A 13433-nucleotide genomic window follows, 5' to 3' on the forward strand; every position below is an offset into this window, starting at 1 on the left:
TAATTATTGTTGCAAGATGTCAGACTGACGTTGGAACAGAAAGAAACCTAGAGAAAGAACATTTTGTAAGATATGACTTCTCCCATCCCCTGCTATAAATAATAAACTAAAGGGAGTTTCAATTTGTTTGAGACCCAGAAAAAATTTTTCCTGACTGCATCATAGATTTTCTGAAGATTTTTCTAGTAAATAAAAATAACATTTGTTCATCATATACAATTTATAACCAGAGAAAATGTATAAAAGAAAATGGAATCATCTGTAATTACATCACATACAGGGAATCTCAGTGAGTCAATGTTCACATATTAGAGCATGCCCTAATAAATTTATTTATGCACAAAAATAAATAATATGCCATGATCTAAGGCACAATTATAGATTTTGCAATTAGCACTGCAATAAGAGTAACATCCCATGTCATCAAAATTTCATATGATCATCATCATAATTGTATAATATTTCCATCAAAAGGATGTACCATAATTCTTTTAACCTTTCATCTTTAGGTTTAAAACAACAAGGACCATTTTAGTGTATCAATCTTTGTCTGAATTTGTGATCATTTCTACATTTATGGAATGGGTTAATAGTTAAATAAGTATGAACATGTTCAAGTCTCTTTGTGCTCAAAGCAATCATTCTCTTAATAACTATAGTATTTGCCAAGCCATTACTCATGGCCAGGAACTATACAAGATGCTGGGGCCATAGCAATAAACAGAAAAAGAATATCCCTTATCCATGAGAACATTATTTGCTACCGGGGGAGAGAGGCTTTTAAGTATAAACAAATAAATAGCAAAACAAGAGCTAAAGAAGAAATTACAGCGTTAAATAGACATAATGTGGAGGGAAGAGAGTGTTTAATGAAGGCCTCACAAGAAGATGACCTTCAGACTAATCACCAGCCACTGTATCTTCTAGGGGAAGGGCATTTCAGACAAAGAGGACAGCAAGTACAAAGGCAAGAGCACAAGAAAAGGTTTGGCCAATTTTATAAAGGAAGCGAAAGGAGACTGGTGTCCCTAGAATGTGTTTAGTCAAGGGAACAGTTCCATCTCAGGCTGAGATTTAGGTGCCAGATTTAGGCGCAGCACGGGACTAAGGGAAGGCTTTCTCCAAATTCATTGCATCATTCCAGGTTCACTTCTTTCGATTTGTGAGCAGCATTGCAGAGAGTATCTGAAGGTTCTGGAGGATACCAACTAATTTGAAGTTTTTAAGCCGGCAGAATTCCTTTGTTTTTTTGTTTGTTTGTTTTGCGGTACGCGGGCCTCTCACTGTTGTGGCCTCTCCCGTCGCGGAGCATAAGCTCCGGACGCGCAGGCTCAGCGGCCATCGCTCACGGGCCCAGCCGCTCCGCGGCATGTGGGATCTTCCCGGACCGGGGCACGAACCCGTGTTCCCTGCATCGGCAGGCGGACTCTCAACCACAGAATTACTTCTTGTTATTAATTTCCCCCTAGGCAGGAACAAGCTAACGGTTGGCCACAACAAAGATGGCGGCAGCGGCCTCACACGGCAACGGCGACGGCAACGTCGACGCCATTCATCAACGAGCGCGATAATATCATATAGTTCCGCCTTGCCGGTTTGACGTCACTTCCGGCCCCAGCCAGCGGGGTGCGCGCCTGTCTTCCGGCTTTGCGTTTGGATGTGCGGACGGAGGTGAGTGGACTCGGAGTCTCGCCGAGGGAATCCCAGGGAATGCGGGGCCAGCAACATGGACAGGGCAGGCGGGAAGTCCGCGGCTGTTGTCGCAGTTGTGACTGAACCGCGGTTTACCCAGCAATACAGGGAATATCTCGAGAAGCAGAAACTCCTGGAGAGACAGCACCGTGTGGAAAAGATGCCGGATGGCACCGTGGCGCTACCGGTGCTGGGAGAGGCCCTCACTGAGCAGCACCTGCGGGAGCTGAGGAATCGTGTGGCTCCAGGCAGCACCTGTGTGCTAACGCAGCTCCTGAATCCTGTTCCTTCAAAGAAGGCCCAGGCTTGTTCACCTGCCCAAAGGCTGTGTCTTGAGGTGAGTCGCTGGGTAGAGGGCCGCGGAGTGACGTGGTCAGCTCAGCTGGAGGCTGATCTGCCCCGATCTTGGCAACGACATGGTGACCTCTTGTTGCTGAGTGAGGACTGTTTCCAAGCCAAGCAGTGGAGAAATCTGGAACCAGAACTCTGGGAGACGGTTGCCTCGGCACTTGGCGTCCAGCGTTTGGCCAAACGAGGGCGGGTGTCACCGGATGGCACTCGAACTCCAGCAGTGAGTCTGCTGCTGGGCGACCATGGCTGGGTAGAGCATGTGGATAATGGGATCCGATATAAGTTTGACGTCACCCAGTGCATGTTCTCCTTCGGAAACATCACTGAGAAGCTTCGTGTGGCATCGCTGCCCTGTGCTGGAGAAGTGCTGGTGGATCTCTATGCAGGGATTGGTTATTTTACCTTGCCTTTCCTAGTTCATGCTGGTGCTGCCTTCGTCCATGCCTGCGAGTGGAACCCCCATGCTGTAGTTGCTCTGAGAAATAACCTTGAGCTCAATGGAGTAGCTGGTCGATGCCAGATACACTTTGGGGATAACAGAAAACTGAAGCTCTCAAACATTGCGGACAGGGTGAACCTGGGGCTGATTCCCAGCTCTGAAGAAGGCTGGCCCATTGCCTGCCAAACGCTAAGACAGGATGCTGGAGGCATTTTGCATATTCACCAAAATGTGGAATCTTTCCCAGGGAAGACTCTCCAGCCTCCTGGAAGCAGTGAAATGGAAAAGGAGGATTGGTCTTCTCCTCAGCAAATGATCACCAACCAGTTGAAAAATGGAGCTGCCAGTGATTCTAGGAAAAAAATGCTGTCAGCCGCCACCAAGCCAGAGTGGCAAAGGTGGGCGGAAGCTGCAGAAACTCGAATTGCCACTCTTCTTCAACAGGTGCACGGGAAACCGTGGAAGACACAAATCCTGCACATCCAACCAGTGAAATCCTATGCTCCCCACGTGGATCACATAGTCCTGGATCTGGAATGCCGCCCCTGTCCTCTAGTTGGCTAGAGAAGGTGGATCCTGAGACAGGAGGATCTACGTGTGAGTGACCCTTAAAGCATCAACTCAGGCTGGGGCCTCACCTCTCTTGTCTCCTGGTAATCTATTTTAATATTTTGTGGCCCTAAAAGCAGGCTCTTAATCAATACATATTATTTCATTTGTCTTCCATTAACACCCTACAGAATGAGCTGCGTATCTGGGAGAAGTAGTGTGGCTCATTGAAATGAGGCCTGGCTGTGCAATCGTGAGTTCTGAATTCTGACCTTAGTTCTATCTAACCTGGGGTACATGGTTCCAGTATTCCTTTGGCCTTGAATTTTCTCATTTGCAAAATGAGGGATTCTTGGCAAGGTCTCACACGGCTGTCACCTAATAAACAGTCATACACAGGGCATTGGTTATTTTAGAGTGAAGGACGCAGTGCTGTTTCCAAAATCACTGCAGCTACAGTATGGAAACTCACCTGAGTGGGGCCAGGATGGAAGCAGGGAGAAGGGCGAGGAGGCTTCTGTGGCGGTTCAGGCATGAGATGATGGTGGCTCGGACTAGGGTGGTGGCAGTGGGAGGTGAATGGATTTGAGAAGTAAAATCGATGGGTCTGAGCATTGGAGTCCAAAGCAAGGCATTCAAGTGGTGCTGCTTGGTTATTATGACTGACTAAATCAGGGAGGGAAGAGAACAAAAATTACTCTAGTGTATGACCTCCACGTGTCTACTTTAGCATTCCTAAATGAGCGGGTGCGGGGGGTGTGTGTCTTAGGTTTATTATAGTAGAGAAAGTGTTAAGAACGACTGCTTTAAATGACAGGGCAGGGAAACTAGACTTCCAGCCTTAGCTAGTTCAGTAGCTGCCAACTGCCAGCTAATTTTTAAAGTTTGAATTAAAATCTTAGATTTTTACAGGGCTCAGACTCCCTTTCCATCTTCCTTCCCTGGCTGAGAACATCAGGGCCAACATAAGGAGCTCTAAGGAATGTGAGATACTGTGCAGTTTTCCAAGCCTCCCCTTATTTTATGGCTCTCTGCCAGTGCCATTGTTTACTGTTGGAATGACTAAATGTAAGGAATCACTGTTTACCTTTAGGATGACTAATTGTCGAGAATCAATTTTCAGAGCGTTGTTTTGGTGCACTCTGAAGCCATCTGGGCTTGTTTTCCTCATGAAGGAAATACAGAAAAGTGTGGTTTGGGAGTTCCCTGGTGGCCTAGTGGTTAGGATTCTAGGCTTTCACTGTTGTGGCCTGGGTTCAGTCCCTGGTAGGGGAACTGAGATCCCGCAAGCCGTGTGGCGAGGCCAAAAAAAAGAAAAAGGAAAAGTGTGGCTTTATCAGGATTTTGATTGTACCTGGCATTTGTCTGGCTGTGGTTGGGCTGGGCTGCTTGTTCTCTTGCAGCAGTGCCAATAAGGACAGGATTGGTGCTGCTTGTGTTGTTCTGAAAATATTAAATGCCTACTATAAACATGAGCCACAGGAACTATGAAGCGGCATTAGATACTGTCTCTGAGGAGCTCCCAAGCTAGCAACAGACGTAACACAAATGCTGCAAGAGCCAGAATGCAGAAAGTGCCGTATGAGTGATAGCTCGTTGTAGGAGTGTAAAGGTGGGGAAGGGAAAAAAAGCTCTGAGAATTGAATGAGGAGGTCTTCAGAGAGGTAGTGTTTGAATTGGCTCTTAAAAACTGGGTGAGATTTTGTTAAGTGGAGTCAGATGCTGGTTGAAGAGACTAACAGGTGCCAGAGTTTGGAAGCTCAGAGTGTTTGGAGCGTTGCCATTAGATCAGTTGGGAACAGAAGAAGCAGTGAGAGACGTGCTGAAGATGGGGGTCGCTGTAAGGATTAAAAAGGAGAGTGTCTCGTGCAGAGTAGGCCCCCGGGAAATGTTGGCTATCATGTGACCCCGCAGAGGGAGCCTGCTAGATTCCATTCCCATCCCACAGAACAGCCTTCCTGCGTTTGCCTTCATCATTTCACACACTGGGTTTGTTCTCACACCTGTGCCTACAGCATTCTCTCCTCAAGCTAAAGATGCCAGGCGGGGCTTGATCCAATCCAGGGGGAGAAGCAATGAGGAAGATGAGTCAGGGAGCCGCATTATTGAAGCAAGACCTTTCTTCGTTCTCTGACGCCTTGTGAATTATGAGATTTTCCACTCTTGCTGTATGTAGAAACAGGAATTATCCACCACCCCGTGTGGTGTGAGCTCTGAGTATTTTTTCCTATAATCCTTTCTGGTGGGTCTTTTGTTGGCTTTTGGTAGTTTCCTGTCATGTGGGCTGATCATTACTCAGCTGAAAACTTTTAAGGCAACGGTCAGCAGATCTCTGGAGTTCCCTTTGTGTGCGGCTTTCTCCTCTCTGGCATTCTACCCTGTGAACTCTACTTACTTGGGCTCCCAGGACTCACCTCCTCACCTCAGGGAGTCCGACTGCTGGCCTCCACTCCATCCTCGTGGCACAGCCTGGAAAACTTCTCCAGGCTGTAAGTTGGAGCAATTGTATGGCTCACCTGGTTTGTTTTCCACCTCTCATGGACCATTGCTCTTCATCGCCTATGTCCGATGCCTTGAGGGCCGTTGTTTCATAAATTTTGTCAATTTTTTAAAACTATTTAGAAGTTTATAATAATTGTTTTGACGTAAATGTACTAGCTTTCACAATCATTATTGATGAAATTCACTCTAGCAATAATATACATACTTCAGCTGACACAATGTTTCAACATGTAAAGCACATAAGAATTTCTTGCTATAATTGTGTTTAGAATGCTTTTTTTTATTAGTTTCTGCTTTATAACAAAGTGAATCAGTCATACATATACATCTGTTCCCACATCCCTTCCCTCATGCTTACCTATATTATAAAATGACTATTAAAATATTAGCAATGATATCTTTCTGATTAGACATGATAATAACTTGCAAGATTTCCTGACCAACAATCACACCCAATTTCAGAGAGGCCAGGAACAGTGAGAAAATAGGTATTTGTCTCTTTGGGTTTTTAAAGGTCAAGGTTGAATCCAAGGTAAGTAGAAAATATTGAATATGAGGCTAAAACTGAATTTTGGTATAACACATATTAGGTAGGTAGGTAGATACAGATGGATAGACTGTCCTAGTTTTCCTTTTTTTCTTTTAGTAATTGAATTTTATTTTAAGAACAAAGCTAAACGTACAGTTTCAAAATTCAAAGAAAAGTAGCAAAACTTTATGGAAAAAACCAAGCAGTTCTGCAGCCCCATGGTGAAGCAGCTGTCCTGCAGCTCCTTTCTCTTCACGTTGTGTGTCTACTTTCAGCACTTTCAAATGGGCCTATGTGCCAAAGGAGATGCAGGACCTAACCTACATGTACCAACAGGAGCCATGAGAGTCTGTTGAACTGGGTGCTGAGGGTGTGGGATGGGAAGCAGTTCGCATTCATGTAGGACAGAGAACAGTACTTGCCCGCCCTCTATCATAATATAGTCTGAAGAGATCTAGACCATCTGAACCTTCCACAGAATGTCACACTGACCTATTACATTCATGACATCATTACTCCTTGGGCCAGGTAAACAATAAGTAGCTAGCATATTATGCTCCCAAGGATAGGAAATAATCACTAATAAGAACAAGCAACCTTTTACATCAGTGAAATTTTTAGGGTCCAGTGGCCTGCTTGAATGTCAAGATGTCTCCTTCATAGTAAGAACAAATGTTTGCATCTCACTCATTTTATCAATAATCTGCCACCAAGAATGCACATCAAGCTCCAGCCTTCTTTGTGGGAATCCAGAACTTGAGAATACTGCTCTGACTCATATACTGGGTGACTGGAAGGCTGCCAGTTTTCAGTGGGATCCAGAGCACATAAAGGCTTTGTAGCAGGTACAGGCTGCAGTGTAATTAGCCGTATTGCATGGGCCATTCAATACAGGAGATTCTATGGGACAAGAGTATCTGTGATAAGCATAGCAGCCACGGGAGTTTATGGCAACCTCCAACTGGAGAATCGCAAGGTAGACTTCTAGGTTCTGTAGCAAGGCCAAAGCATCTGCAGTGGAGAACGACACCTCATTCAAAAATGGCTCCTTGCATGCTGATGGGCCTTGGTAAGAACTGAGCATCTCATGGGACATCAAGTAACCCTTCATGAGCTAGGTTTTGTCAGACCCACCAAGTCAATCCATCATAAGGTGGAAGTGGTACACCTGGGATCGGTGACAAGTAGGGCCAGGGGAAATGAATAGGTACATAGGCAGATGGTCCAGACTCCTGTATCATATGTATAACACTTGAACCAGAGTCCCTCCCTCAGTTCACAACTGTGGCTGCTTGAGAGGTTTTTTTGTCTAGCTGATTCAGGACAAAAAAGCCCAAGCTGTGTTCACCGATGGGTTTATTGGAATATGGGTTCAAAATAAAAATAGACTTCTGCCCTACAGCCCAAATCAGGAGTGCTGTTAAAAGACAGGTGAATTCTCCAAAAAGGCAGTATTTGGGGCAGTATTCCCGGTCATCCACTTTGTGTGGTAAAAAGTGGCTTGAAGGAAGAATATATCTTCTTGGCAAGTGGCAAATAAGTTGGCTAGATGATCAGGGGCCTGGCATGAAAAAGATTAGAGCAGGGACAGGGAAGCCTGGAGAAGAAGCAGTGGAGAAATCTGCGGGATTTGGCACACGAGTAAAGAACTTTGTGTTGTATAACAATGCCTACCAGGGATAATCCACCACAGAACAGGCACTCAACAACCAGGTAAACAGACTTGGCCAGTAACTTCAGCAACCGCAGCCATCAGCTGTCCCAGTACTGGCACAATAGGCTCACGTACATTGTCATGTCCCAGGGATGCAGGTGAGCAAGAGGCCAACAGCACGGCTTCCACTCACCAAGTGGCCACTCCCTCATGTTCAGCACTGAGCCCTTGATACAATAGCATCCCTCAAGGAAACCAAGCAGCTACTTGGTAGCAAGTTGATTACATTGGGCTCCTATCCTGGAAGGACAGTGACTGACCTTTACTAGAATCTTCCTGTCTCCAGGTATGAGTTTGCCTTTCCTGCCCACAAGATGTTGGCCAGACTACTTGTCCAAGGGTTTACAAGTGTTTGATCCATCAATATGTATCCTGCATAATATTGCCTTTGACCTAGGGACCTACTTTACAGCAAAGGACTGTTTCATGACCATGGGATTCACTGGTCCTGTCACATACTACAGAACGTAGAAAATGCTGGCCTGGTGGAGTGGTGAAAAATCCTTTTGAAACTGCAGCAAAAGCTTGGAAGATGTGAAGGTGGGATGCCGTCCACCAGGACTCAGTATACTAAATCAAACTCATTATATAGTGCCATGTCCAGTATAGACAGAAAATGCAAGTCTGGGAATGAAAAGGTAGAAATAGAATTCCCCTTGTAGGCTAAATAATGGCCCCCAAATACGTCCATGTCCTAATACCCAGAACCTGTGAATATGTGATCTTACGTGGTAAAAGGGACTTGGCAGGTGTGATTAAGTTTAGATGGGGAGAATAGCCTTGATGATCCAGGTGGACCCAATATAATCTCAGAGGTCCTTGTAAGAGGGAGATGGGAGCAAGTAGTAGGAGATCTGATGACCAAAGCAGGAGGATGGAGTGATGTGAGGAAGGGACCATGAGCCAAGGAATGTAGGCAGCCTCCAGAAATTGAAAAAGGCAAAGGGATTCTCTCCCAAAGCCTTCAGGAGAAACACAGCCTTGTTGACACCTTGATTTTAGATTTCTGATCGCCATAATTTAAGAGAATAAATGTGTTGTTTTAAACCACTAAGTTTGTGGTAATTTGTTATAGCAGCAGTAGGAAATTAATACAGCCACTTTCTGTCGCCACTGGTCCATGTGCTTCCCATCCCCACGACTCTGCTCTAGAGCAGCACTCCCCAACCTTTTTGGCACCAGGGACCGGTGTCGTGGAAGACAGTTTTTCCACGGACGGGGTGGGGGGGGATGGTTCAGACGGTAATGCGAGCGATGCGGAGCAATGCGGAGTGGCAGATGAAACTTGCTCACTCGCCAGCCGCTCACCTCCTGCTGTGCGGCCTGGTTCCAAACAGGCCCGGGGGTTGGGGACCCCTGCTCTAGAGAGCTGGTTCCTATCAGGGGAACTGTTTCATCAGGAGACACAATTAATAGATCCATCAAACTTTAACCTACTGAGGTTTCCCAGTGATTTTAGGCTCCTTGTGCCAAGAGGCCAGCAGACAAGAACGAATCACCATCCTGGCTGGAGTAATTGAACCTGATGAGGAGGAAGTGGAGTTACTGACAATGAGGGCAGAAAGGAATATACTTCACACTCAATGCATCCACTAGGGTGTCTCTTTGATACTTCCCTACCCAATATCAGGAGTAAAATGGGCAACTTCCAAAATAGCAGAATAAGGACCTCCAAAAACTGGCTCTTCCGTAAAAAGCAGTGAGAACACTGGCAAAAATTGTCAAAATCAACCTTTTCAGAATTCTAGAAACTAAAGGCTTGCGACAATCCAAGGAGCAGTCATTCAAGAAAAACAGCTAAGTCTTGATTAAAAAGGAAAGCTTCTGGCTTTTTAACTTGCTCTATTCCCAGCCCCTCACCTCTAATACAATGTTAAATTGTTCCTAATTTTAGGGAGAATGCCTCTACTGTGTTTCACCATTAATTTATATAGGTAGTATCCATAGAGTCCCATTATAGTGCTGTTTTTAAAAAATCATCCTTTTTCCACTGCACTGTAGTGTCACTTTTATGATAAATCAGGTGATTGTATATGTGTGGGGCTATTTCTAGACTTTCTCTTCTGTTCCATGGGTCAGTTTTTCTATCCATGTACCACCAATACCATCTTGTCTAAATTAGAGCCTTAGAATAAGTCCTGATATGATACTGTAAATCAACTTTGTTCTTTAAGATTGCATTAGTTATTCTTGACCTTTTGCATTTTCTTACGGATTTTAAAATCAGCTTGTCAATTTTTTGAAAAAGTCCTGCTGAGATTTTTTTGGGGGGAGGAATTACATTGAACCTATAAGGTAAAACTGACATCTTTGCAATATTGCATCTTTCACCTTGAAGCTTTTGTTCTACTCATTTGGGTGTAGCTATGAAATGAGAAGTGATTATCAGAAGCCTGGATGACAGGATCCCGTCCAGGGTGAAGGATCCTATATTTCCCGTCTGTCAGAGGGATACTATATCCATCTCCTCTAGGCTCCCTGCCTTGACAGATGTTTTTAACTTAGTAGTACTTGTACTCTTCCTCTCAGCAGTATCTAATCCCTCAGATTATTCTTAACCATCACCTTAGATGACTAACATATTTGAGCCTATCATATATTTATATCCTAATATAAATTCAGTACTACTGAATGGTTATCCCATATAACAACCCAAACTAATAAACAGTATCTTCACAGTACTAACACAGTATTGTGTTAGTATCATAGGGGTTCCAATGAGTATTTCTCCTAAAACCTGTTTACCATATACCATACTAAGTACTTAAAACATATTGTTTTAATTTGTGTAACAAGCATGAGCAATTACTTGCAGAGGATCAGATCTTAGGCTGTAGAATCTGAAAAGTGTGAATTAGAAACCTGCCACTCTTAATTGCCTGTGTCCTTGGACAGGTTTGTGGAGGATTAAATTGGATAATACATGTTATATGTTTTGTATCTTATCTGACATTATTAACCTTTTTTTCTCTTTTTCCCAGATGAGGATACTGAAGATTAGAGCTTAAGTACATTGTCTAGAGACAGAGAACTAGTGAGAAGCAGAAGTGGGTAAGCATACTGCCAGGCATATAGAAAGTGCTCAGTAAATGTTGAATGAATGAATGAACCAAAGTCAGTCAGTATGTACTCAACGTTGACTCCAAATGCCACTATATTCCCTCATGTTTCCTTTGTTAACTAAACAACAACAGAATCTTCCTATTCATTTGGCATTTACAAAGTGAGAAAATTCAAATAGCTGAATTTCCATGAGCATATCTGAAATTTACTTTAATGAATGAGAAAAACTATAAAGTAATTTAGGATCAGAGATTATTTTCCAAGTAGTTCCCAAGGTCTGAAGTAAAGTTATGGTATGTATTTATCCTTTTTGGGGCTATCAATACCTACCCTTCTTCCAGCATCCCCACCTTCCATTTGAAGGAAGTACAAAATACGTTGGCAGGGAGAGCTGGGGTGGGTAATTCTAAGTGCTTGTTTCTTGCTGCTTTCTCTCACTAAGGAAGCTGCTTGTACCTGCCCTTCTGGTACAGCTTGGGTACAGATACATGGTCCAATAAGCTTGACCAATTGCATAGTCACTCTTGGAACTTGAAATCCTGAAGAATAATTAAAATAATTATTTAATAAATTCCTTTTTTGCTTAAGATAGCCCAGAATCAGTTCCTGTTGCATGTAACAAAGACTTGGCTGATGTAAATATCAACCGAAAATTGAAACTAGTTTTTACTTTATTTACTTTATTTACTTATTTACTTTAAGCCTTTATTCTACATCTAAAGGCTTTTTAGAGGTACTAAAAGGCTTCTGAATCATTAAAGCCAAGTGAACAGATTGTTATTTTTGAACATGGGTAATTTATGAATACACACACACACACACACACACACACACAGCTACCCCACATACTGTCTTGGTAGACTCAATTTAATATAACTGAGTTGTGCAACATTCAAATCAATGTAGAAGCCAAGGAGATTAGATTCAGTGAACTGCAGCTATTTCTTTGAAAGCTTATCTTTTATCTTAAACATCCCTGAAAGCATTCTAAAAACTACCTGATTAATGTAAATTTAGATTTAAGGTAGTATTTTAAAGTACTTGCCAGGATCTTATTCATACCTTCATTTTATAGATGGGGAGAGTGAGACCTAGTGAGTTTAAAGAGATATGCTTGAAGTCATATGTAAGATAACTGTGCCACCACTCCTGAAAGTTCTGGGCCCAAGGTGGGATTTAGTTTTAATTAGAAATTCTTATACTAATAAAATTTGTGCATCAAATTAAGATCAGAAACTGTTAAAACGTGGATAGGCAAGAAAGTGTAGGGGAGGGACAAAAATCTTTTCCTTCCTAGGTTCTGTGGCTGGGGCCCTGGAAATTAAACCAATAAAATAAAGATTAACAAGAGAAACACAAGAGTTTATTAACTCATGCCATGCACATACATCTGGGAGAAACTAAGTGTTGAATAACTCAAAGAGGTGGCTACAATTTGGGGCTTATATAGCATCTTAACAAAGAACAATGCATTGTAGAGAAGTGATAAAGGAAAAGGGGTTTAGGCTTTTGGGGTGGCAGACTGTGGGAAGGTGAATGTATGGGGGAAACTAATGGATAATAAGGATTAGCTTAATAAGCTTTGCCAGTGATTCAGTCTAAGAGTTGTCCTCTTCTTGGTAAGGGAGAGGGAGACACCTTTACCAATAGAAATTTGTCCTATTTTTAGGCAAGTGGGAAGGAGGGAAGTGTTGAGGTGGAGAGCTTTTTGTTTGTTCCTGCTGTTTCTCAACTGTCTTCAGCTCAAAATAATCATGTCAAAGTAACGTATTTTGGGGTGGCATGTTCTGATCCTCTACAAAAACAAAAATGTATGGCCTCTTCTGCCCTGAGAAGGAAAGAAGGCACTGCCTGGGTGTTCTTACCTCAAAGATTAGAAACAAAGACAGAAGTCAGAGTTCTTGCCCTTAAGTCACATTAGTAATGAGTTCTTGGTACTTCCCTGGTTGCCCAGTGGTTAAGAATTCCCCTGCCAGTGCAGAGGACACTGGTTGGAGCCCTGGTCCGGTAAGATTCCATATGCCGCGGAGCAACTACGCCCGTGCCCAACAACTACTGAGCCTGCGCTCTAGAGCCCGCAAGCTGTAACTACTGAGCCTGCGTGCCAGAACTACTGAAGCCCGCACACCTAGAGCCGGTGCTCCGCAACAAGAGAAGTCACTGCAATGAGAAGCCTGCGCATCACAATGAAGAGCAGCCCCAGCTCGCTGAAACTAGAGAAAGCCCCCGTGCAGCAACAAAGACCCAACGCAGCCAAAAATAAATAAAAAACCAAAAAAAGGGTTCTTGACCTTGACATTAGTATAATGTGGCCGACCACGGTCCGCAGTTCTGCCTAATCGGGTAGGACATAGAAAGGATGATGTGCAAAGAGATGAGAGGGATGTTTTTCTCGGTAGCGCCTACCACTCCAAGCCCAATACGACGAAGGGCGGCCGCTCCATACACTGCACGCAGCGACGCCTCCGACAGGCGGCCTTGTAGCATCTTCCCCGGGAGGTCGACCGCTCAGACCCGGCTTCCCGGTGGGGTGGAGTAGCTCTGGCAGGCGGCGCCCTTTGGCTCTCCTCCTGCCAAGCAGTTCTGAATCATGT

General features: G+C 44.0%; 1 protein-coding gene across 1 annotated transcript; it reads left to right on the top strand.

Annotated features, from left to right (window-relative positions):
* Positions 1-1702: 1702 nt before the first annotated feature.
* TRMT12 (tRNA methyltransferase 12 homolog) lies at positions 1703-3046 on the top strand (the record flags this gene model as incomplete). Its single annotated transcript, XM_079722738.1, has 1 exon — positions 1703-3046. The coding sequence occupies exon 1, from the start codon at positions 1727-1729 to the stop codon at positions 3044-3046; it is 1320 nt and encodes a 439-aa protein (XP_079578864.1). The 5' UTR covers positions 1703-1726.
* Between the last annotated feature and the right edge of the window lie 10387 nt (positions 3047-13433).

The sequence above is a fragment of the Hyperoodon ampullatus genome (genome assembly GCF_949752795.1).
Source record: "Hyperoodon ampullatus genome assembly, chromosome: 17".
Classification (NCBI taxonomy): Eukaryota; Metazoa; Chordata; class Mammalia; order Artiodactyla; family Ziphiidae; genus Hyperoodon; species Hyperoodon ampullatus.